This window comes from Phoenix dactylifera, chromosome 9 (assembly GCF_009389715.1).
Source record: "Phoenix dactylifera cultivar Barhee BC4 chromosome 9, palm_55x_up_171113_PBpolish2nd_filt_p, whole genome shotgun sequence".
NCBI classification, from domain to species: Eukaryota; Viridiplantae; Streptophyta; class Magnoliopsida; order Arecales; family Arecaceae; genus Phoenix; species Phoenix dactylifera.
This window is the reverse complement of record NC_052400.1, coordinates 21,027,305-21,049,251: the sequence shown is the minus strand read 5'-3', so window position 1 is coordinate 21,049,251 and position 21,947 is coordinate 21,027,305. Positions and strand designations below refer to the sequence as shown.

Genomic DNA, 21,947 nt, shown 5'->3' with positions numbered 1-21,947 from the left:
CCAAAATTGAAGAGAAACTAAACCCTACATCAGCCGAGATGAAAAAATTATTTGATGGATCCTATGATCGAACCAACAGTCACTTGCCACGTTATCCCTCCCGTATTTAAACTCTTCGAGATAAAAAATAGGGGGAGGATTCATCGTGTCATCCACCGAACATGTCCCAATATCTGGTTCAGTACCGAATCCATCTAATAAATTCTTGACGAGGTGAGCTGTGACAATTTGACATGAGGAGAAATTATACCTTACATAACGTGCACCACATGGTTACTTACACGGTCAATTACAGCCACTTTTTTCTTTGACCTCGTTCATCAAAACGCTCATTTTGATATATTATTATAAAATTAAGCAATTATGATTATCGCGTGCAGAGCCATATAATATAATTCGTGTAGGATCTAAATTCTTTCAAATAAGTTGCATAATGAATGAGACTCGCAAAAATGGAAAATTTGTTTGGTATAGTGCAACAATAGCGTGGTGCATATTGTGTAGAGCAAAAGACTATAGAATGGGCACCGTTAGATCTATTAAGGAGCCGAGCTGCTCGGGCTTGACCTAAGCTCGGTCCGATAAAAGTTTGGCTCGAGCTCAATTTGTTCGTTAAAAGAGCCCGAGCTCGAGCCCAAAATAAGCCTATTTAAACCTGAGCCCGAATAGCCCACGAGCCCAAACGAAACTCGTGACTTAACACTGCCCACCGACGACCAAATGAGAGGGCAGCTATAGGATCCGACGGTCGAGATCGCGCCACCGACGGAACTGTGGACAGTCAGATCTGGATCTCACTTGAAAACCCTGTGTCCAAGTCCAACCCAAGGGCCAAGGCCCTCATTTCCTACCCCTCCTCTCATGTGAAATGAGTTTTGTTTGTTATGTTCTTGAGTTTTCTTTGTGTTTCTTGCCCATTTCGAGGGACTGCTCTCTTTAGTAGTAGAATTGGAACAACTCCATGCAGATTTTGTGAAGCTTCTGTTAGAGTGAGTCGATCCAAATGATCGATCAAGTTTTCTTTGCCTCAGGCTCGGGCTTGAGCTCGTAATTGAAACGAGCTTTACAAGCTCAAGTCCAATACAGAGCTCGGTACCAAATCTGAGCCCAAAACCGAGCTCGAGATTCTGTGAAATGAGCCCAGGCTCGGGCTGGGCTCGGCTTGTTAACAGGCCTAGACACCGTAGAATATTATATAGGATAGAACTCCTATTTTGCCATGTTTTCTATAGTAGCCATTTTTAAGAAAAAGAATTCAAAGGCCTAATAGAGACAGGACTTCTCTTACCAATAGAGTATGTGAGTCACGTAAGTTCGTAATCTAACCCACCCCTTTCCCATCCCAAAAAAATAGAAATTACATGCGCCATAAGAAACCATCCTCGTTCTCTTTCTTCATTGTCAAGTCTCTCAATCTATCATCTTCCTCATCCAGTCGCCTTGTCCATCCGTGAGATCTTACTTCTTTTTCTAAATATATTTCTTCTTCTCCAAATCCCTCCTCCTTTTCAAGATCTTTGCATTTAAGAGACCATGAAATCCAAGAAATGATGTATATACAATTTCTTATTTTAGACATAATTAGGAAAATATATACCGGTACCGATGAATACATATTTTGAAAATTATATATCGACTTACCTAGAAGTGTGTATTGGTTTACTAAATAAGTAAACAACTGATTTATTTGTTGTGTATCACCTAGTCATGTAGTGTGTACTGATAAAAAAACATATTCTAAAAATTATGTATCAATTTATTTGAAGATCTATATTTGATTATTGCTATGCGTGTATCAAAAAAGCTTGCAGTACATACCAAAAAGTTGACGAGTATGTATTATCTCACAATGCAATATGTATCGGCGAGCATGATGTTTTGGAAACTATGTATTAACTTACTTAAAAGTATGTACTAGATTATTAGATGACTAATTTGTTAAATGTGTATCATCTAGCCGTATATCGTATACTAGTAAACACTGTATTACAGAAACTATATATTGATTTATCTAAATATATATAGTAGCTTGATAGAGGGCTGAGTAACAGTAAAAAAATATCGTTCAAAAAAAATACTATACATAATTTTTTAATATTTTTTAATGACAGAAATAGCGGCTCGGTTAGTTAAAAAAAATAAAATTTTAAATTGTTTCTTTAAAATAAGTATTAAAGGGAATATGAAAATATAGAAAGTCCGTTATATACTCCCATTTCGAATGCATGACCAAAATAATTTTTGTTGTTCTTAAGTCCAAATTATCGTCATGGGATCACGTCATCCGTGTACCCCACCCACTTCCCGTCTCATTCCAAGTTCCAACTAATCCCGCCCCGTCCCCGTCCCCGTCCCCGTCCCCGTCCCATTCCTTCCATCCGCGTTAGCCGCGGTTCGCCATACTAAAATCCGGTCAGCCCCCTTTCCTCCCCTCGCGCCTTCCTCAGAAACCCCCCACAAACCGCGTTCACACGCTTTTTCACCATAACATATGTAAACCGCCCCCCCGCCCCAACTTCCTCATCCCACTTCACCCACCATCCAATCTCTCAGCTCTCCGATTCCTCTCTCTCTTCTCCCTCTTGCTGAACGAAGCACCAAACTCTCCAGTCTCTACTACGAGTAATAAGAGAGATTGTTTTAAAGGCGTCCACCCTGGATTTATACATGAACGTCCCTCCCACTTCTTTGCTTCACTTGTTCGAAGACGACTATTCCTACTACTGTTCCTTCTTCCAGGACGCTATCCCCAGCCTCCCCGCCCCTTCTCCGCCGTCGGAGATAGAGATGCTCAATAGAAAGCGGAAACGGGTCGAGGAACCGGCCGAAGCGGACCCCAATCCGCTTGATGGCAGGAAAGGATCCAGCTCCTGCCGGGAGAGTGGTGACTCCGACTCTGACACCATCAATTCCCACGCCGCCACCTCCTCTGGCGGCGGCGGTGGAGGTCCGTCGCCGCACCACCAACGGCGGCTCTGGGTGAAGGAGCGGTCGCGGGACTGGTGGGACCGGTGCAACCACCCGGACTTCCCGGAGGCTGAGTTCAGGCGGGCCTTCCGGATGGGTCGCGCCACCTTCGAGTTCCTCTGTGAAGAGCTCGGCGCCGCCGTGGCCAAGGAGGACACGACGCTCCGGGCGGCGATCCCGGTCCGGCAGCGCATCGCTGTATGCGTCTCCCGGCTCGCCACCGGCGACCCCCTCCGCGTCGTGTCCAAGCGCTTCGGCCTCGGCATCTCCACCTGCCACAAGCTCGTCCTCGAGGTCTGCTCCGCCATCAAGACCGTCCTCATGCCCAAATTCCTCCAGTGGCCGGACCCCGCCGCCGCCGCCGCCGCAGCCCGCCGCTTCGAGGCCCTCGCCGGGATCCCCAACGTGGTCGGATCCATGTACACCACTCACATCCCCATCATCGCCCCCAAGGTAAACGTCGCCGCCTATTTCAACCACCGCCACACCGAGCGCAACCAGAAGACCTCCTACTCCATCACCGTCCAGGGGGTGGTGGACCCCGACGGCGTCTTCACCGACGTCTGCATCGGATGGCCGGGGTCGCTGCCCGACGACCAGGTGCTCGAGAAGTCGGCGCTCTACCAGCGAGGAAGCGGCGGCCTGTTGCAGAACCAGTGGATCGTCGGCGGCGCCGGATACCCTCTCATGGACTGGGTGCTGGTGCCCTACGCCCAAAAGAACCTGACTTGGACCCAGCACGCCTTCAATGAGAAGGTTGGGGAGGTCCAGAGGGTGGCGAAGGAGGCTTTCGCGAGGCTGAAGGGGCGGTGGGGCTGCTTGCAGAAGAGGACTGAGGTAAAGCTCCCAGATTTGCCGGTGGTGCTCGGGGCTTGCTGCGTTCTTCATAACATATGTGAGATGAGGAAGGAGAAGTTGGAACCGCAGCTGAGTTATGAGCTGGTGGACGACGAGATGCTGCCTGAGAATGGCCTCCGATCGGTGAGTGCGATGCAGGCTAGGGATAACATTGCTCATAATTTGTTGCATCATGGCCTTGCTGGCACGGCCTTCTTGTAGTTTTTGCTATCATATGGAAATTGGAATTCTTTTGATTGATTGTTGTCAACCATGGGAAGGAAATAAGGGGCTTCAGGAAGAGATTTGATGGCCTCTGCAATAGCTAGGGTTTTAATTTGTACAAGAAAGGATTGGTCAGTTAGGGAATAGATTATTAGAATGTACCTTGGCATAATGTTTTGGTTTGTTTTCAAGATTGGACACTTTGAGACCATTCAAAGTTGCTAGATTGTATCATGATGGTAATCTTTTGTAGTATTTTGCTTGTGATAAAAGCAATTGAAATGGAAGGAAATTAAGCTTCGTGGAATTATTTTGCAGCATGCCTTAGATTCATCACATAAATCGTTGTTGTTCTCTGTCTTAGCTCCCCCCCTTCCTGATCCGGCATTTCCATTAGATTTTGGTGGTTATAAGAACTGATATGACCTTTCGAATGCTTAATGACACCTGTATGAGTTACTTACATAACACTATAAATTTTGTAATGAGGACAGATCCCTTGGTTTGCTTCACGCAGTTGCATGAAGTATATACCATGCAAAGAAATGAAACTAAGTTAATTCTCATGGTGTTGGTGATTATTGGAAGTTTGTCTTATATCAGGAAAAAATAAAGATCTTTTGACAGAATATTACAGGCAGGACGGGTTAAATTTCCAGCATGTTGAAAATACCGATGTTTTCCCCCTATATGTGTAACCATGAATGCATATGTTTCTACATGAATTGATTTATTTCACCATCTTTGTCTTCATATCAGGATGAATTAGTTCCATCTGTTCATTTATCAGATGAACTTAGAAAATACCTGACTTTCTCATAGTTTTGCAATGATGATGTTTCTCCAATCAGGAATAATTTAAATTTAGAATTTAGGATGCAAACATGCACAAATCTACTAATTCCATGATCAAATCAAATTTAAGTTTCTTTTTCTATTTGTGGGTCCCCCCCCCCCTCCTTCCTTTTTTTTTTTGGGGGGGGGGGGGGGATTGAAGGATAGAACAAACTGGAAAATCAGATTAGAGAATCAATCTAGTCAAAGCGCTGATGCTAACTAAAATGGATTATTGATGTATGCATACAGGATCACATTATTTCCTTTGGATAAAAATACATAATTGCATTATTGCTGCAAAATATTACTGCAGAGAATGAAGTTTGTCAAATGCACTATAAATAGTAGCGCTCTTCCTTTTCTCGTGGCATGTTTTGGAAGATCCATGTATTATCTCTTGATTACTTGACCATTGGGAGGGTAGAGGAGAAGAAAGCTGATTAATTGTGAGGAGATCCCTGAATGGGATAATTGCAGTAAATTTGAAGTGGACAAACAAGGGGATACCAGAAAAAGGAGGATAAGGAGATTTTTTAATTTTATTTGTAACTAAGAAAATGTGATGGAGGTGGAAGGCATACAAGCATTGTATGGTTTAGGAAACCTGGGTTGTACTTCTCCTACACAAGGCCTTAGGCACCGTACTAAATAAAGAGAATTTTCATGGGCTGTTGATTTTTTTGCCTGAATATGCTGTGTTCATCATTGGTCTGCACGCTTAGACTCATCTAGGCAGTTATAGCTAAGGTTGTACTCATGCATTTAAATTGCAGATGGGCAGCACACGGTAGTTGTTATGAGGTCATTGGCAGTTTCCTGGAGGCACATTAGAAGAGTGTTTTACGGCCAAAAAAGAAACATGAGCTGGCTAGTGTTTGTTTTACGACCAGTCACGATCAAATGGAGGTCAGTTTGAAGAAGTGTCGACAATTACAGTGCATGCGGTGGTGATAGGGCTACAAGAGGAATGTTTAAATTAAGAAGCAACTCCTATTAATGTGATAAGGTTGATAGAATGGAATGAAGAGTACTGTTTTTAGGGGGTGATATTACAATATATTGATCTGGCTGTCGTATGTTGCTTTGAGCAATAGGCATCTGGCAGTCGCTCCTGCTGTAGTTTGACTGGCACATGATATTGTAATTCTTTGGATCTGCATGATAGTAGTAGAAAAATTCTCCAAGAAGAACTCTGCTGTTTAACAGCAAATTTTGAAATTTGAGAGAATTGCAGGACTGTAGGAATCAGACGGCAATATAATAATGAAGGTTACTTTTGTTATGTTACATGTGTTTTTCATTTTGTATAGATAAGATTTCATATGATCTTGTTGTAAAGCTATTGAGTTTGCCATATTTGCCACTATTTTAGGAATACACACATCCCATCCTATAGTGCATAATATAAATGCCGAGGAATGCGCTAAACCATCCTGATTTTGCACTTCGCTTTCCTCCAATATATCATTCACATTTTATTTTTAGAGATTTTAGCTAAATCTTTGAAGTTCAGTTTCTCATACTTTCCAATTTATGTTTCAGAAAGAGACAATGATGAAGATGCTGATAGCCAAACGTGCAAAATTGAGAAACCTTTTTTATAAGGAAGGTGCATTGTTTCAGAGGTTAGAGTGCAGCATATAAATAAAGCAGATGAGGCCTTACGACTGCTGAGTCAGAATGATCATGAAAGATGCATGAGCGGGAGTCCCGACTCCAGGGCTGCAAGTTGTATGCAATAAAAATCTTCTGCTATTGCATCCAGTTCTTCTAAGTTCTATCAAATGTTTGTGCATAACATAAATAGATTCATATAGAGTACATGTGTATGTACATACAAACACACCGATATGTGCACACAATTAAAATATAAGAAATCCAAATTACATTTTCTTTGAAATAAGATTGGAATAATATGCACTGAAGGATATTGTCTTAACGAAAGTTATCTTCTAGTCACTCTTGTTCAGTATAAGTTTTGTTATTGAAAGTAAGAGGCACATTTTGTGCCTAAAACAGGGTGCTGCATTGTATGTTAATATTTGAAAAGGCTTTCAATCAAATTGTTTTTTGCCCGTAATTTATGTTTGTCATGCAAAATATTAGCAAACATGAAAGTTGAAGTAGTCTTCCACTAAACTGTCTGCATCTTCTTGTAGAGGACAGTGGTGATGAGGATAAAAGTGGAACGACGGCGAACCAGTCAAAGTACAGTTTCCGATTCTACTAGAATGGTGCTTTCTTATTATCCTGCTCTTCCAGCATAGTTGCCATTTTTTGTTTTACTAGCACTGTATAACTTGCAGAACTTTTGCATGACGACAAGGCTCTGGAAGATGGTTCAAATACAGAGAATAGGGAAAGCAAGCCTTTAATAGGATGCATGCGAGCTAGAGCAACACTAGTAGGGCTTATCTGGCACTTCCTTGACTATTGAACCACATAAGACTCCAAATCATATTTTGATTCTCTGCTAACTATTTTCAGCTTTCATTGTTTTTCTTTGATGTGTTGTGTAAACATAGACAATGGTTAGTAAGATTTAGATGTTCTTATACCTGCTCTGATGTTGCTTCAAAAGTTTCTGTAACTAAACTTGTTTCTGAAGGTGAATGTTTGCATTTTGCCTATTAACAGAAACTGGCAGGAAGTTTGTGTATGCACTGTTCATGTCTATGTTTGAAAACTCACAGCTAGTTTTCTTTGCTGCTTGATCAATTTTGGTAGATAATCTCTCTTGAAGTCAATGAAAGTTTAATAGTCATCTAGGATCCAAAACTAAGGCTAAATCTTCATATGTAGATACAAAAGATTCGGATCATTGCAAGCTTCTAATCACTGCTCACATGGCGGAAGCATATGTTTGAGGTTCCAGATAATTATTAATGGCTGCTTCCATTATGTTGGAATTTTACTTATTAAAGTTGTATTGACAGATCTCAGGCAACTACCGAAACTTAAAACCATTATTTTGGCATAACTGGTTTTTACGATCCAGTTTTCTATACCTATTCCTATTTGAATCCATGCTTCCCATCATTCGAGGCAGGTGCTTATGCTCTTTTTTTGTGAATCCAGACGAACTATTATTTATTATCAAGAAATGAAATAATCTGCAATGGATTATTCAATTCCCTTGATTGAGTTATTGCATTGATTATGAAAATTCATTTATGCAATCAAGTATTGTTGCAAAGCTCTTTAAAATTTGATAGAGTTTGCTTTCTGCAATAGTGAAATATGAGGTATTAGCCTTTGTTTGATTCTCTACTTTGTTCTCTGAATGCCTTCCATCAGAAAGTCTAACCTATGGTTTAGAGTAGGTTTCCCTAAAAGCCATTTGCTTGTAATTACAAACATTATAAGGATTAATATGTGGATTTTTCCTTTCCACGATCACTTAAACAATATAGGATATGTATCTTACATTGGCATTAGAACTAGAAAAGAGTCCACAAGTATTCCAAAGGAATTATCCAAATGGTCGGAGTGTTTATTGCAAAGAGGATTGGATATTCCTGAGTACTCAAAATATATTTAGAGCTGTGGGTGATGTTAGGTATCGCATCTTTAAGGTTGTCGAGGTGTACAGTGATTACGTGGAGCTCCTCCTTCACAAAGGTGGTGACATCGCATTGACACTCAGGTATGCTATCACATTGAATAGTCAATATTGGCAATCCTTCTTGGAAATCAATATAATGAGTTATAGTGTGAATTGGGTTGCACAGCCTGTGAGTGGTTCTTTGACCCGAAAGACACGATACCTTAGTGTATTCTGAATGTTAGTAAATTTATGGTGAAACCTGTATAACAGTGTGTATCGACTATGATACTCTAGACCAAGGTCCGCCGTACCGGTACCGGTCGGCGTACCGGTGGCCGGCCGGACCGGTACGTACCGGCCGGTACGCGGTGGTTTCAAAAACCACAGCGCCTTCTTAAAAAAAAAAAAAATTGTACCGGTGCGAACCGGCCGGTTCGCACCGGTACGAGGCCGGTACCAAGCGGTATCGGCCGGTACCGACCGGTACGGGCTCCGTACCGGCCGGTACCGACCGGTACGGGCTCCGTACCGGCCGGTTCGGCTAAAAAAAGGAAAAATACCGGTTTTCTTGTGGTTCCGGTACCGGTCTAGGACCGGACCGGTACGTACCGGCCGGTACGGCATTCCATGCTCTAGACCATATCCTTGATAGTGAGCATAATTGTTTACTGGATTCGTATGCAAGTGAGGGTCTACGAGGTCAACAGTTTGAAAGTGTATTAGTTCATAATGGTTATACGAGGTCATTGGAATGATGGGGGACCAAATTGCAACATAAAGCCTGTGTGGGAACAGAAAGAACAAATGAGTTTATCCTGACTCACTAGTGGTCCAGTAATGCGATATGGGCACCATATCCCTATGTCGGATCACGTTACTAATGCATGACAATATTGGACTTGTAAGGATAGGCTATTGATAATCAGGAACCTTAGTTGATCTATCCTAGTAACATATCTAGCATGTGCCTGATTCTTCTTTATCAAGAAGTTAGATGGTATAAGAATTGCATTATTATTATGTTTGAGATGTCCAATTGTTGCTTTTCTTTGTTGTTCGTTACCTAGATCAGACATCTATGGCTGGCATGTCCGGGAAAACTTTTTTTGCCAAATTAATGGCGATAAACATACTTGCTTATGTGTGAAACAAGTGTATTTGTACCAATTTATCTTAGGCCATGCATAATGGTGAATGGACTAGAAGTTTGATGAGTGGTTTGTGGTTGATTAAGCAATGACTCTATCAATCCTTAGTGGATTAAGCTGAATCAATTCCTGGTATGGACATACATAGCTATCACATGAAAACACAGTTACTCCATATTTCAAGAATGGCCGGTTTCCACTTCAGGTGAACAGATTCCTTGAAGTTGCAGTTTGACATGGTTAATTGGCATGCCTATAAAACTCGACCACATTTGGAAATGGCAGGATGTTAGGTTCTGATCGACATGTTGAACCTGTCATGCATGTTGGATCAGTTTGACAAACATATGGATATGGTTAAAATTGCAGTACTTTGGATATCAAGATCATATTTTATCTATTTGGCTTAATTTTGTTTCCAAATTTTCTAAACTACCTTTGATCACTGCATAATGGGACAGTATGTGCTTGCAGGTAGGTATGCAAACAAAAGGAGTTATTTTGGACGCTTTCAAGGATAATTTTGCTGGCCTGCTGAGCTATATATTAATCTGCTGAATAAATCTTCTTTGCTCAGGTGGTTTTGGGTGTTAGAATATCCCATGTCTTGAGGGGACGCGCATACCGCTGCTGACTGACTTGCAATCTATAGTGGAGTTGTTTCTGTAAATGTGCAGGCAGGTGCTGCAGATACAAGCGTAAGGATGTTCTAGAGGTAAAACAATACACTGCTGAAGGCTAATTTTTCTCATTCAACTCTTTTGTTAAAGGGTGTTTGTCACCCACAAGAACCTCCTTTGTTCTCTGAGTATCTTTCTGACTTAGGCATTGGAGGATCCTCAATACACTCGGGCAAGTTCGTTTTTGCTGTTTCAAGTCAAAGCTCGGCTGCGTACCAGGACCCCAGACGTAACCATCCATTCCAAACTGTTGCTTCGTGCGATCCGAGCTGCTCACCACCGAGCCTTTCAGCATCTCCCCTGCTCGGCATCAGGGTCAAGTCAGTCCTCAGCAGCAACAATGTTATTTAACTATTAGCTGGAATGTCCGAGTGTTTGGACTGATAAGAAAATTGCTAAAATAGCATAAGGGCTTGAATGAGAAATTATATTCTGCATGCACCAACATGGCATGCACCACGCCAATCACCTCGGCTCGTTTCGGTGGGCCCACAGAAACAAGCCGAGGTGATTGGCGTGGTGCACTTGGTGGCAGAATATAATTTCTCGGGCTTGGACCAAGAAGGTGTTGTTTCTAGTAGGACTAGATCTAATGGCTGGTCATCTCTGTTATTTAAATGCTGATCTGATCTGCATCTCTAACACGGTACGTCATCTCTTTAAAATAGGTTCAAACTTGGATTGGTCAACACCGGCGATCCCATGCGATGAAACAATGGAGCTGCTCCCGGATTGTTAGGAAAAAGTACAACATGATAGCTGGCAAGATAGTATTGACGAGGGTTCTGGATTTCGCTGTCGCATTCACCATCTTTGGCAACAGAATGAAATTGCAAGCAAGAAGGGAAGGTATACCTTTCAAAGCAGAAAACTATGCAAAAATTTCTCAAGTTTTGACGACTTCCTTTTTGTTAATAAAAAGAATATACTTACAGAGTTGGGAAACAGATCCGAATCTGATTGATAATTCTCAAGTTTCCTAATCTGGTGAGGTAGGAGTCTATCGAGTCATGTTGCTTTTATTTGCATATTTTTAAAAGTCAAGCTGTCCTGAGCTCTTGGCTCAATTAATTGTAACATCTACTGGTATTTATGCAATCTAAGTAATGATAATTCCAGGCCTATTTTTTGTTTACGTTGTTAGAGAATTAATACCTAGATGGGTAGCTGCTGATCTCTTGAGGTATTCAATGCCTTGAATGCCACCAAGCACTCGTGGTGAAGAAATAATAATCTAGGATGCGGTTCATCTCATGGGAGCTTTCATCTCGAGCTTCCTCAAAGTAAATTTTGATGGTAGTGTGAGTGATGGTGGTATTAGTGGAGGTGCTCGGAGGTCTGGATTCTCACCTGTTCATTCTTGGTTGGAGTCGGATTCACGATGTCAATGTGCCTAGTGCTGAGTTGAGGGCAGCCTAGGCAGACACCATTTATGCGAGCTTTACCTGCAAGCGGACTTCATTCACCTAGAAAGGGATTCAGCTCCAATGATTGGTTGGATCTGGGAGCAGGTTGGGGATGGGGACCATTTGGCAATGTGCTAGGGTTGTACGTCCTTTCAAACAACTCATATCTATTGTGGACTAATAAAGCGGCAAATTGGGTTGCATCCTTTCTGGCAGCGCACTTTGGCGATGTGGTGTGGACTAATAGTGTGAATGTATCCATCCCTTTTCCAAATGTTTTGGTTTCCAATTCCATTGGATGTATTCATATGAGATTTAGATGAATTATCCATTTTATCAAAAAAAAAAAAATCTAGCGCGTTCATGTTCGTGATGGCTATTTAGCTCTTGGTGACTAAATGTTTTTGTTTTTTATTTGTGCATCACTAGTGGCAACTCTCGAGCCATATTCTATGCGGTTTCTAATTTTGTTTGCACGCACAGTGAGGCTAATGGTTTGTAGATCTTCTACCATGCATGTTTTACACCACAGAGAGTTGTGGATATTTGGATAATCTCAGAAATTTAAAATAGAAGGCTCCCAGATAGTTCCTCAACCACATGTTAGAGATGCCAGTGAAGACCAATCATAGATATAATATTACAAATCAATATTTATTGACCTGATGTTGATATAAACACAAGGCATCTGCTTAATTAATAACATATAACGTCAAGCTAATGGGCATCATGACAGATATGAACAGTACCATTCATCTTGTGGTTTTTGGATGAGACTTGTGTCTGGGCATTAAATATTTAACAATTAATCAGTAGACCTAAATATAATTTGACTAAATTACAAAAACCGCCGGACATAAGTATAATTATCTCTTACTCTTAGAAGATTTTTTTTTGTAATTTGCACTATAATTTTTTTGTTAATATATTGAGATGGAGTTCCACGCATTGAAGCCGAGTTCTATCCGGAGATCACAAATGGTTTCGCCATCTTTCTGGGAACTCGTGATTAGCGTTCAAAAAATATTTACTAGTTCATATAGGGAGTTGAAAATAATTTCTTTAACTTTTTTTGGAGTTTAAACCATCTGTAGTCTCTACACGAAGATCAGACATCACTTGTGGTTAGAAACTAAAATACTTTTATTTATATATTCATAGTAGAGCTGATGATAGGCTTAATTTAGATATAAAATATTAAATTTTAAATAAACTCATCTTAAGTTTAATTAAAAATAAATAGAGTTTAGATCTTGCTGTTTCGAGACTGTTTGCGGTAAGATTCGTCATCTCGATGCCAAATTTCACACGATGCTATATTAGTGTAGTATTAATATAATATAAATTTTTTTCGAGTTATTTATATCGGACATCAATACCAAAGTGATATAATATGGTATGTTTTTTACCATGTAATTTAGACCGACATGGTTTACTGCGGTATTTATCGGAAACATATTATAAGAACCAGAAGATAATTAGTAATTCAAACTTGGGGTCTCAAATACGAAACTTGATTCATCCGGTTGACTTACGGTTGACCCCAATCGAAAGAAAACCACCTTCGGCCTCCTCGCCAATCCCTTCCAGCCGCCTCCCCGCCCCCGTATTCGTTTTCCGCTTCTCTTCTAGCGGCGGCGGATGGCGGGCGTCGCCGGCGATGCCGCCGCGACGGTGGCCATCGCTGTGTGCGGCGGCGGCAAGAGCCGCCGTGCGGTCCGCTGGGCGGCGGCGAACCTCGTCCCGCACGCCCACAGTGTCCTCCTCCTCCACGTGATCTCCCCCGTCTCCTACATCCCCTCCCCCTGTGAGCCCCCCCCCCCCCCCTCCCCCTTTTCTCTTCTCCTTCTTCGTCCCTATCGAATCGAAGACCCGATAACCCTTTGTTTTGGTTCTCTTCTGCAGCCGGAAAGCGTGTCCCAATTGAGCGAATGGAGCGCGAGGTGGTGGAGATGTACATCAGTGATCTCAAGTTGAAGTCCCAAGAAGTCTTCGTCCCGTTTAAGAGGCTCTGCGGCACCAAAAATGTGAGATTTTTTGGTCTCTTGCTCTCGTAATATTCGTAAAGGTAGGATTGTTGATCTTTCTGAGAGTCAAGATCGAGCATGCTCTGTTCTTTAGGTTGAGACTTTGGTGTTGGATGGAGAGAATCCTGCGGCCGCTCTACTGAGATATGTTTCAGATTCGGGCACCAAGAATTTGGTGTTGGGATCCTCTGCCATTAGTTGGATCAGAAGGTGTGGTTCCTTTGTTAGCATAATTCTGCAAGAAATTTGTTTCAAATTGTCTTTCTTCCTTTCCTAACTATATATTTATCAGCAAGAGTCTATACAATTGTCAACTGGGCTTGAATAATAACTGAGTTTTGATTCACCAGTTTCAGGATTTTGAAAGATAGTTAAGTTTGTGAAGCTGGAAATTAGGTAGTTTAAAAAATAATTAAGTTAGAGAAGCTTGAAATTAGGTAAAATGTGAATAGATGGGTGGGACTTATTATATTATATGGAGATACAGCGCAGTACTTTCTGATGTTGTTGGGAGACTGGAATCATAGAGAGGGGAAAGAAAAGATGGAAAATCTGTTATTAAGAAAGTTCTTCCTTTTCTTTTCATTATGCTATCTTTAACTATGAAAAAGATATCATTCATTCTTCTTTTAATCTCTCATCCACTCTCTCCTGCCATGCACCCAGCATCAGGTAGCAAATAAATTGGCGTTTGGGTGCTCTTTTGGTTGCAATTCTTGACTTGCCAAAATTAAATTTTTTCGACAAGTAACATAAAACATTGTAGTAGCAATGAAAAGAATGAAGCATGGAGAGAATGTGGTGCAAGGTATCTAATCATGCCTTATGGAAGAGCTACAAAGTACCTGATTTTTAATTATCAATACATTGTCTACCAACTTAGTAAATGGAAGGGCATTAGAAAAAAGCATCAAAGTATCCTAGGAGATTTGTTTGACACTTCCTTTGCCATATATGAAACCTTAGCATTTGTTTTCCAGAAGAATAAGTGAAACTGAGTTCAAACTTTCTTTGAGAATTTCTGACAGATCACCCTTGCGAATTTGTGTCTATGGGACGGATAACCTAATAGATGTCCTTACTGGAATAATGTCCATCCCTCATCTACTATCATGATGGAGCAGATCAACCCGTCTTTTCAGACCTATATAAACTTCCAACCAATTCACTGTATTTCAAAACTCTTCACGTTATCCCTAACTCAAAATTAACTTTTGCAAACTTATGTTCAGAGAGGCCACAACCATCTGCGTCACATCTTGTACTATTTTGAAGTTGATTTATTATAATTTCTTGTTTCATTCTCCATCATCTTGTTGCTTGGCTTTGCTTTAAACATTTTTAATACTGTTCTTGTTTTGTAAGGTCTTGTTCTCATATCTTTGTAGGATCTTGTTCTTCTTCTGTTATATTTGCCATTTTTGGGTTTTGCTCCACTATACACATGTTTTTTGTTATTGTGAAATCCATCTTTCTATAGAAAACCATCCCTCCAATTCTCTTTCAGCCATACTTGTAGTTGATGTATAAATATTTCATGATAATGATCAACCTTTATTCCTAATGATTGTGGACCAGATTTACAAATTCTACTTCAACATAGTTCCCACCTTAGTCTGAGTCCTCTAAAATGGAGGTGTCAACAGATCCATGCTCATCAATTTCATCCAAATATCTTTGGTTTCTAATGAGCTTTAGTGACCCATCAATAGTATGTTCTCTTTGGTCTATATACATATATTTAAGCCATCCCAGATGACTTTTCTATTTACACCCCATCTCAACAACCTAGTTGGAGGCTGTGAGTAAGCGCCATATGGATAGGTTAGATGGAGTAAAGGTAGATGGAAGTCATGTGACCCTTACTGGGTTGGATAAGGTTCGGCCACCATAAATTCCATTTAAAAGTGGAGGTATCGGTCAAAGAGGCAAAATTTAGCCATGATACTAATGGGCAGACTGAAACATCAAGACTTGACCGTGATCATCCACAACTCAAGGCATATGAAGTCGGATGGTTGGAAGAAGGAATAGGCCGAGGTGATCGAATCGTTCTTAAAGATATTTTCAAATATAAAGTTCGTAGTGTAGGCCGAAATAACGAGAGACGACCAATGTAAACCATATATGGATAAGCCAAGGTTGATAAAATATGATTATTGATTTGATAGTTGATGCAGAGCGACCATAATAACGAACGTGCGTAGTGGGAAGATAACTGATATCAGTTATCAGAATTGCCAGGAGTGGAGGTCAGAGGTGGATAGCAACCATCAGAATGAGCAGTTTCTATTTCTTAGTATAAATAAGTGGAATTGTACTCAACGATGCACCCTTCGCTATCCATGTTAAAGAATCTTATTTTACCTTAGCTTTACTTTATTCTTTACTTTCCAGTATCTTAAGAGTAGTGTTAACTTAGAATTCTTCTACCATAGCCCAGTCTATATTTTATCCCAATCCATCTTCCTCGAACAATGGTGTGATGGTGGCGAGATAAAAGGTTTTGAAGGTCAAGTTACCGAGACCCATGCTACTCTTCTATCCTTCCTTCGATCACCCCTTTTCTGACTGTATTAACGCTGGTGGCATGTTTGCGCACCTGTCTACTCGTCTTGCCATTAACTTGTCAAACAAGCTTTCTATCACGCCCATCTTATCACTTTTATTGACTAAAAAATACTCCTTTTTCTGGCAATATTGGTGAGGAAAGCTTCGTGCAAACATCTCCTTTGATTATTTTTGGTGATGTTTGGCTTCCTTTAGTGTGCTTATGAGCATGCTTTTGCTAGAATTGCAAGCATGGTCTGCCGTACCGGTCCGTATCGGCCGGTACGGGCCGGTACGTACCGGTCCGGCCTGGGACCGGTACCGGATCAGCGTGGAATCCAGTACCGGTAGATTATTGTTGAAGAACCGGTTCCGTACCGGTTCGGACCGGTTCGGGACCGGTACGACACCGGTTCGGGACCGGTACGCCACCGGTTCGGACCGGTACGCCACCGGTTCGGACCGGTTTCGTACCGGTCCGGGCTGCCACCGGTACGCTGACCGGTACCGGTACGGCGAACCTTGATTGCAAGAATACATAAATATATGATCTTTGCTGCATAGACGATTGCCCATGTGCTGCTTAAGTGCTTCTCTTTATAAGCTGGTTTTGTAGCTATTTATTGATGCTTCAACTGGTTTTAACAATCACTCAAACTCCAAAAGTGCAACTCTACTTTTCACATCCAAGTTCAATTGAAACCAAGAGGAAACAAAATCTTGCTGTTTGGTGAGTCAGTGAGTCCTCCACTCTTATTGACACTAGCAGCGTCATGTTTTACAAGTAGAGACTCTTTATAAAGTCAGTTGCATTAAAGTCAAGATTTCACAAGTGATTATTTTCTTCTTATTAAAGTAGTATTTCTGGTTTTCTTCATGCTTTCCCTTGTAATAATTTTGTCATTTAATTTCTTTTGTTGTATTCCCTTGAAAAAAAGAATTTCTTTGGGTATATTTTCCCTTCCCCATATCACACCCTGCTTTTAGGTTAAAAATTCTGTTTTTACTGTTCTGGAATTTCACTTAGGTACTTTTGCTCTTTAATCTTTCATATTAACACTAAAGCACCATTCCCTGCATTTTTTTGGACCTGAAATTTCTCTTTTTTAATAGCTGATGCCTAAATCTCATATTTTCCTGAGTCGATGTTGATGCCATCGTTGAATCAGATCTTTGTCACCTTAACTAATAACTGATGGTATTGGCATACTTAGCTGATCTGCAGTAACTGTTAACTCTACAATACTGAAGCACATTAGTTCTTCTTGTTTATTTGCTGTTAGTGTTATGTCCTAATCCCCCTCTCCTCTTGTTATGCTTTCACTTACAGTTCCTGGAAATGACATGTTTTCTTTCTAATTGCTATTTTATAGGATTATAAAGGACCCAAATGTGCCGACTATTATCCTGAAATCTGCCCCAAATTCTTGCAATATTTTTGTCGTGTCACGGCGGAAGCTCACTATGAAACTTGCTTATCAATCAGTCAACGATGGTATTTGCAAATGTTTTTTTCTGACTTTTAGTTTGTTACAACCTTCCGCTTGCATCTCTGAATATATCATGATTGGATAATTTCTTCCTGCAGGGCTAAGTACTAGTATGCTAATACAAACAACTAGTCACAAATCATTTGATCGAATGAGAATGAACAATACTTTTGATAAGCAATCTATACTTAGTTCGGAAAGTAATGGAATATCCCATATATCAGCACAGATAGATGTTGGTTCACACTCTCAAGCCCGCAGCAATAGCAGCTCTTCTACTAATGCTCGCCAAAATTCAGAAAAAGCACCATTATTACCTTGTACTGGAGGTCAGGGAAACTTGGATAACAATACCCAAACATGGAGGAAATATGATGTTATGGCTTCTTTCAAAGGCATTCCTTTTGTGATTTCGCACTCCACAAAAGAGGTCAATGAATTGTTTTTATGCTGCAGCTTGAAGAATTTTTTTCATCTTGCTTGTTGACTAGTATTATACTAAGTCTTGTTTTTAATTTTTAGTTTTTGTCTTAATAATTCTTTGGCAATATGTGGTACAACATATTAGATGATAAATTAATTTTAAGAATAATGCTAACATTTGCTAATTTAGATAATCTATGCAGTCCGAAGCTCCAGCTGAAGTAGTAAAGTTGAGGAAAGAGTTACAGAATACTCTTGCAATGTACAACCGAGCATGTGAAGATCTGGTCCATGCTAAGAAAAAGGTTAAAGTTGGATTTCTTTTTATTGCCCCTGACTTTAAAGTTGGATTTTTTTTATTTCTCCTGACTTTTGCAAAAATATGAATACACTATCATATGAAGGCAGAAGGACCAATTATGTTATGTTTTCCACTCATGTTCATGGATAGGTATTCACAGATTTCTCTCCTGTTTCATGATTCCAACTTTGCCAGCCGTTCCTATTCTAGGCCCTTTTCATTTAGAATTTGTCTTTTTCCTACCTTTTTATTTTTGTAGAAGTTTTTGCTTGTCTTTCCTCTTTTTGACCCCTTTGACATAAACTTTGACCACATCTTAAATTGGGCCATTTCTAGACTATAATGCATATTTTAAACAATTTATTATACCGGAATCTTGAGTATATAGATGTTCTTTCTTTTCTCTTTCCCATTTACTCATTCATAAATTGGTTTTCCCCAAACATTTATTTCACCACCCTCGTTCATGTCTGCCAATTCATCCTTTCCTCAGGTTTGTTCTTCATTTCTCTACATTCTAATTCATATTGTCGCATGTTGCAGGTCCACTTGCTTTCTGCTGAATGCTCTGAGGAGGCAAAGAAAGTGAAAGATGCGCTAGAGAGAGAGGAAACATTAAAACAGATTGCAGCAGAAGAGAAGGCCAAGCATTCGGAAGTCATTAAAGAAGTTGAGGAAGCAAGACAATTACTTGCAAAAGAGGCTTTGGACAGACATAAAGCAGAAATTGTTGCCAGCAATATGTCGTCAGAGAAATCAAGAGTAGTGCATGCCCTTCTTTCAAATGACAAGAGATGCCGAAGGTACTCAAGGAATGAAATAGAGGTTGCGACTGATAACTTCTGTGATGCCAAGAAGATTGGTGAAGGAAGTTATGGTGATGTATACAAGTGCAACCTTGACCACACCCCAGTGGCTGTCAAGGTTCTTCGGCAGGATGCAGGTGACAAGAAAGAGGAGTTCCTTAGAGAGGTATGCTACAAGGCTACAATTCTTGAGTTTCTGTTTAATTGACTAATAAGCTATATTTGCCATCAAAAATTTTTCTCTCCTTTCTTCATTTTTGGAGTACTATTTTAATAAGATGTAAAGCCTAACTTATTTGATTTTGTTTTCCTGACCATTTCTTGCCCTCATAAGCCTGGTGGAAGAGAAGAAAATAATGTTGTTTATATCAAATATTATACAGGTCGAAATTCTTAGCCAACTTCGTCATCCCCATATGGTTTTACTGCTTGGAGTCTGCCCTGAGAGTGGGTGTCTTGTATATGAATACATGGAGAACCGGAGCCTGGAAGATCAGCTATTTTACAGGGAGGGCAAACAGCCACTCCCATGGTTTATCCGATTTCGAATTATTTTTGAAGTGGCCTGTGGACTTGCTTTTTTACATGGAACCAAGCCTGAGCCTATTGTTCACCGTGATCTGAAACCTGGAAACATTTTGTTAGATCGGAATTATGTAAGCAAGATTGGTGATGTTGGACTGGCAAAACTCTTGCCAGATATTGTACCTGATGGTCTCACAGAATACAGAGAAACCATTCTTGCTGGTACACTTTATTACATGGATCCTGAATATCAACGAACTGGCACGGTCCGACCAAAGTCAGATTTGTATGCTTTGGGAATCATTGCCCTTCAATTGCTGACTGCAAAACATCCGAAAGGACTTATTTTAAATGTAGAGAATGCAATTAGAGGAGGTTCTTTCCCTGATGTTCTTGACAAATCAATATCAGATTGGCCACTTGTGGAGGCAGAGAAATTAGCAAAGCTTGCATTGAAGTGTTCCAGACTAAGATGCAGGGATAGGCCAGATCTTGAGTTGGAGGTTCTGCCAGAACTTGAAGAACTTATATATATGGCAAATGTTTGTTTTAAGTTGAGACAGTGCAATGTTTATGCACCTAGCCACTATCTCTGTCCCATCCTACAGGTAAAACTTTCAAACATTAATACAGGTCTTCTGGTTCTTTCTGTGTCCTTTTCCAAAAAACAAAGGATCATCTTTGTCTCTATGCAGGAAGTAATGGATGACCCCTATGTTGCTGCTGATGGATATACATATGAATGCAGAGCAATCAAAGCATGGCTTGGAAAACATCAGATATCTCCTGTTACCAAACTTAAGCTTTCTCATACCTCCATACTCCCGAATCATTCACTGCGTTCAGCTATACAAGAATGGAGGTCCCATGCAGCATTCCTAACCTCCTGAAAAGAAGAGACTGCTGGATGTACTGTATATAATCATGCTATAAGCTTAAGAAAAGGCTTTGGATTAGGATTTATATAGGTGATGCAGATGGGAAATAGTTGATGTATGGGGAAAGTGCATGCCAAATGCTGCCTCTCTATATAGAAATATGGAATAGCCTCTTGCGTCTTGCCTTTTGAGTGGTTAGCACAGACATAACCAGAATATGTTATTCATAAATAGAAACATGGCATCTTTCTAAAGTTGTTTGATTAGCTTCTTGAAATTGCTCCAGCAATTGATAGACTAGGCAATGTATGTTGAAATTTTAGTATTAAATGTCAGTGTAACTGATTGTGCTGCATTTATGTGAAAGACAGTTAGATGATGCTGCATCCATTAGTAAAATAGTGCTTCATGAAATTGCTCATGCTTGTTTGGTATTTGGAATGGAATACTGGGAGTTCTTCAATGTTTTAGTTCTTCACAACTTTTTCTCTCTCTCTTTTTTTTAAAGAAAGACAAAAACAGTCGCAAGCCACCTTAAGATTTTTGCAAGAGTTATTGTCCAGAGCATTGATTGATCTGTGAAATATCTAGCAGCTCCATCAAGAGATGTCTAAAAACTATACATATAATTGGAAAGGCCTTCCATAAGGTTTGCTAAGGTTGCTGATTGTATTTGCTTGATGGCATTGTCATGCAGCCTTTTCCTATTCTTTTTTTTTTTTGATCATCCAATAGTGCTGTTTTATTCCTTAAATTATATATCGGTTACTCCTGCAGCGGTTTGTTGGGTTGAGGGGGAAAACACTGGAAGTCAATATGAATGACTACTGAAACATTTTATCGCCATCAATACATATTTGACAGGGCTTTTATTGGTAGGAAAATGTCATTATCATTTCAGCGACGGTTCTTAGTAGATATTTTAAGGTAATGGTTCTAATAATATCCTTTTTATTTTTGTCTACATAAGACATATTGCTTATTAGTCATTTATTTCTCTTATATTTCTTTGCCCAACCATCAGTAAAATCTTTCAAACTTGACCATGCCTAATTGGACTGAGCCAGTGATTTGCAATGTTGCTTGAAGTGGGAGTTCGTTCACTCGATAGTCCTGAACTTTAAGCTATGATCTTCGTCGACTTCCGTTTAAAGCTGTTTCGCGTGGTCTGCGACATGCTAAGAAAAGGTCATCATCAACTTAGAGTCCATGTTTTTAATACATATAATCAGTAGCTCAATTCTATAGTGGTACTGAAAAAAATATCCTGAATAATTTTCATGACATGGAAGACTCTTTG

The 21,947-nt window shown here is 40.2% G+C and overlaps 1 protein-coding gene and 1 long non-coding RNA gene across 2 annotated transcripts; both read left to right on the top strand.

Annotated features, from left to right (window-relative positions):
- Nucleotides 1-2,515: 2,515 nt before the first annotated feature.
- On the top strand, nucleotides 2,516-21,068 carry LOC103709628 (U-box domain-containing protein 34-like). The gene is made up of 13 exons (XM_039130604.1): nucleotides 2,516-4,025; nucleotides 6,837-6,896; nucleotides 8,426-8,512; nucleotides 10,239-10,242; nucleotides 13,280-13,454; nucleotides 13,553-13,674; nucleotides 13,769-13,884; nucleotides 17,598-17,719; nucleotides 17,813-18,144; nucleotides 18,341-18,442; nucleotides 18,982-19,410; nucleotides 19,628-20,377; nucleotides 20,465-21,068. The coding sequence occupies exons 1-13, from the start codon at nucleotides 2,668-2,670 to the stop codon at nucleotides 20,657-20,659; spliced, it is 3,852 nt and encodes a 1,283-aa protein (XP_038986532.1). The 5' UTR covers nucleotides 2,516-2,667; the 3' UTR covers nucleotides 20,660-21,068.
- On the top strand, nucleotides 8,986-11,363 carry LOC120111953. Its single transcript, XR_005513472.1, has 3 exons — nucleotides 8,986-10,276; nucleotides 10,387-10,561; nucleotides 10,910-11,363. It is a non-coding gene; the product is annotated as an uncharacterized LOC120111953 (long non-coding RNA).
- Nucleotides 21,069-21,947: the final 879 nt, after the last annotated feature.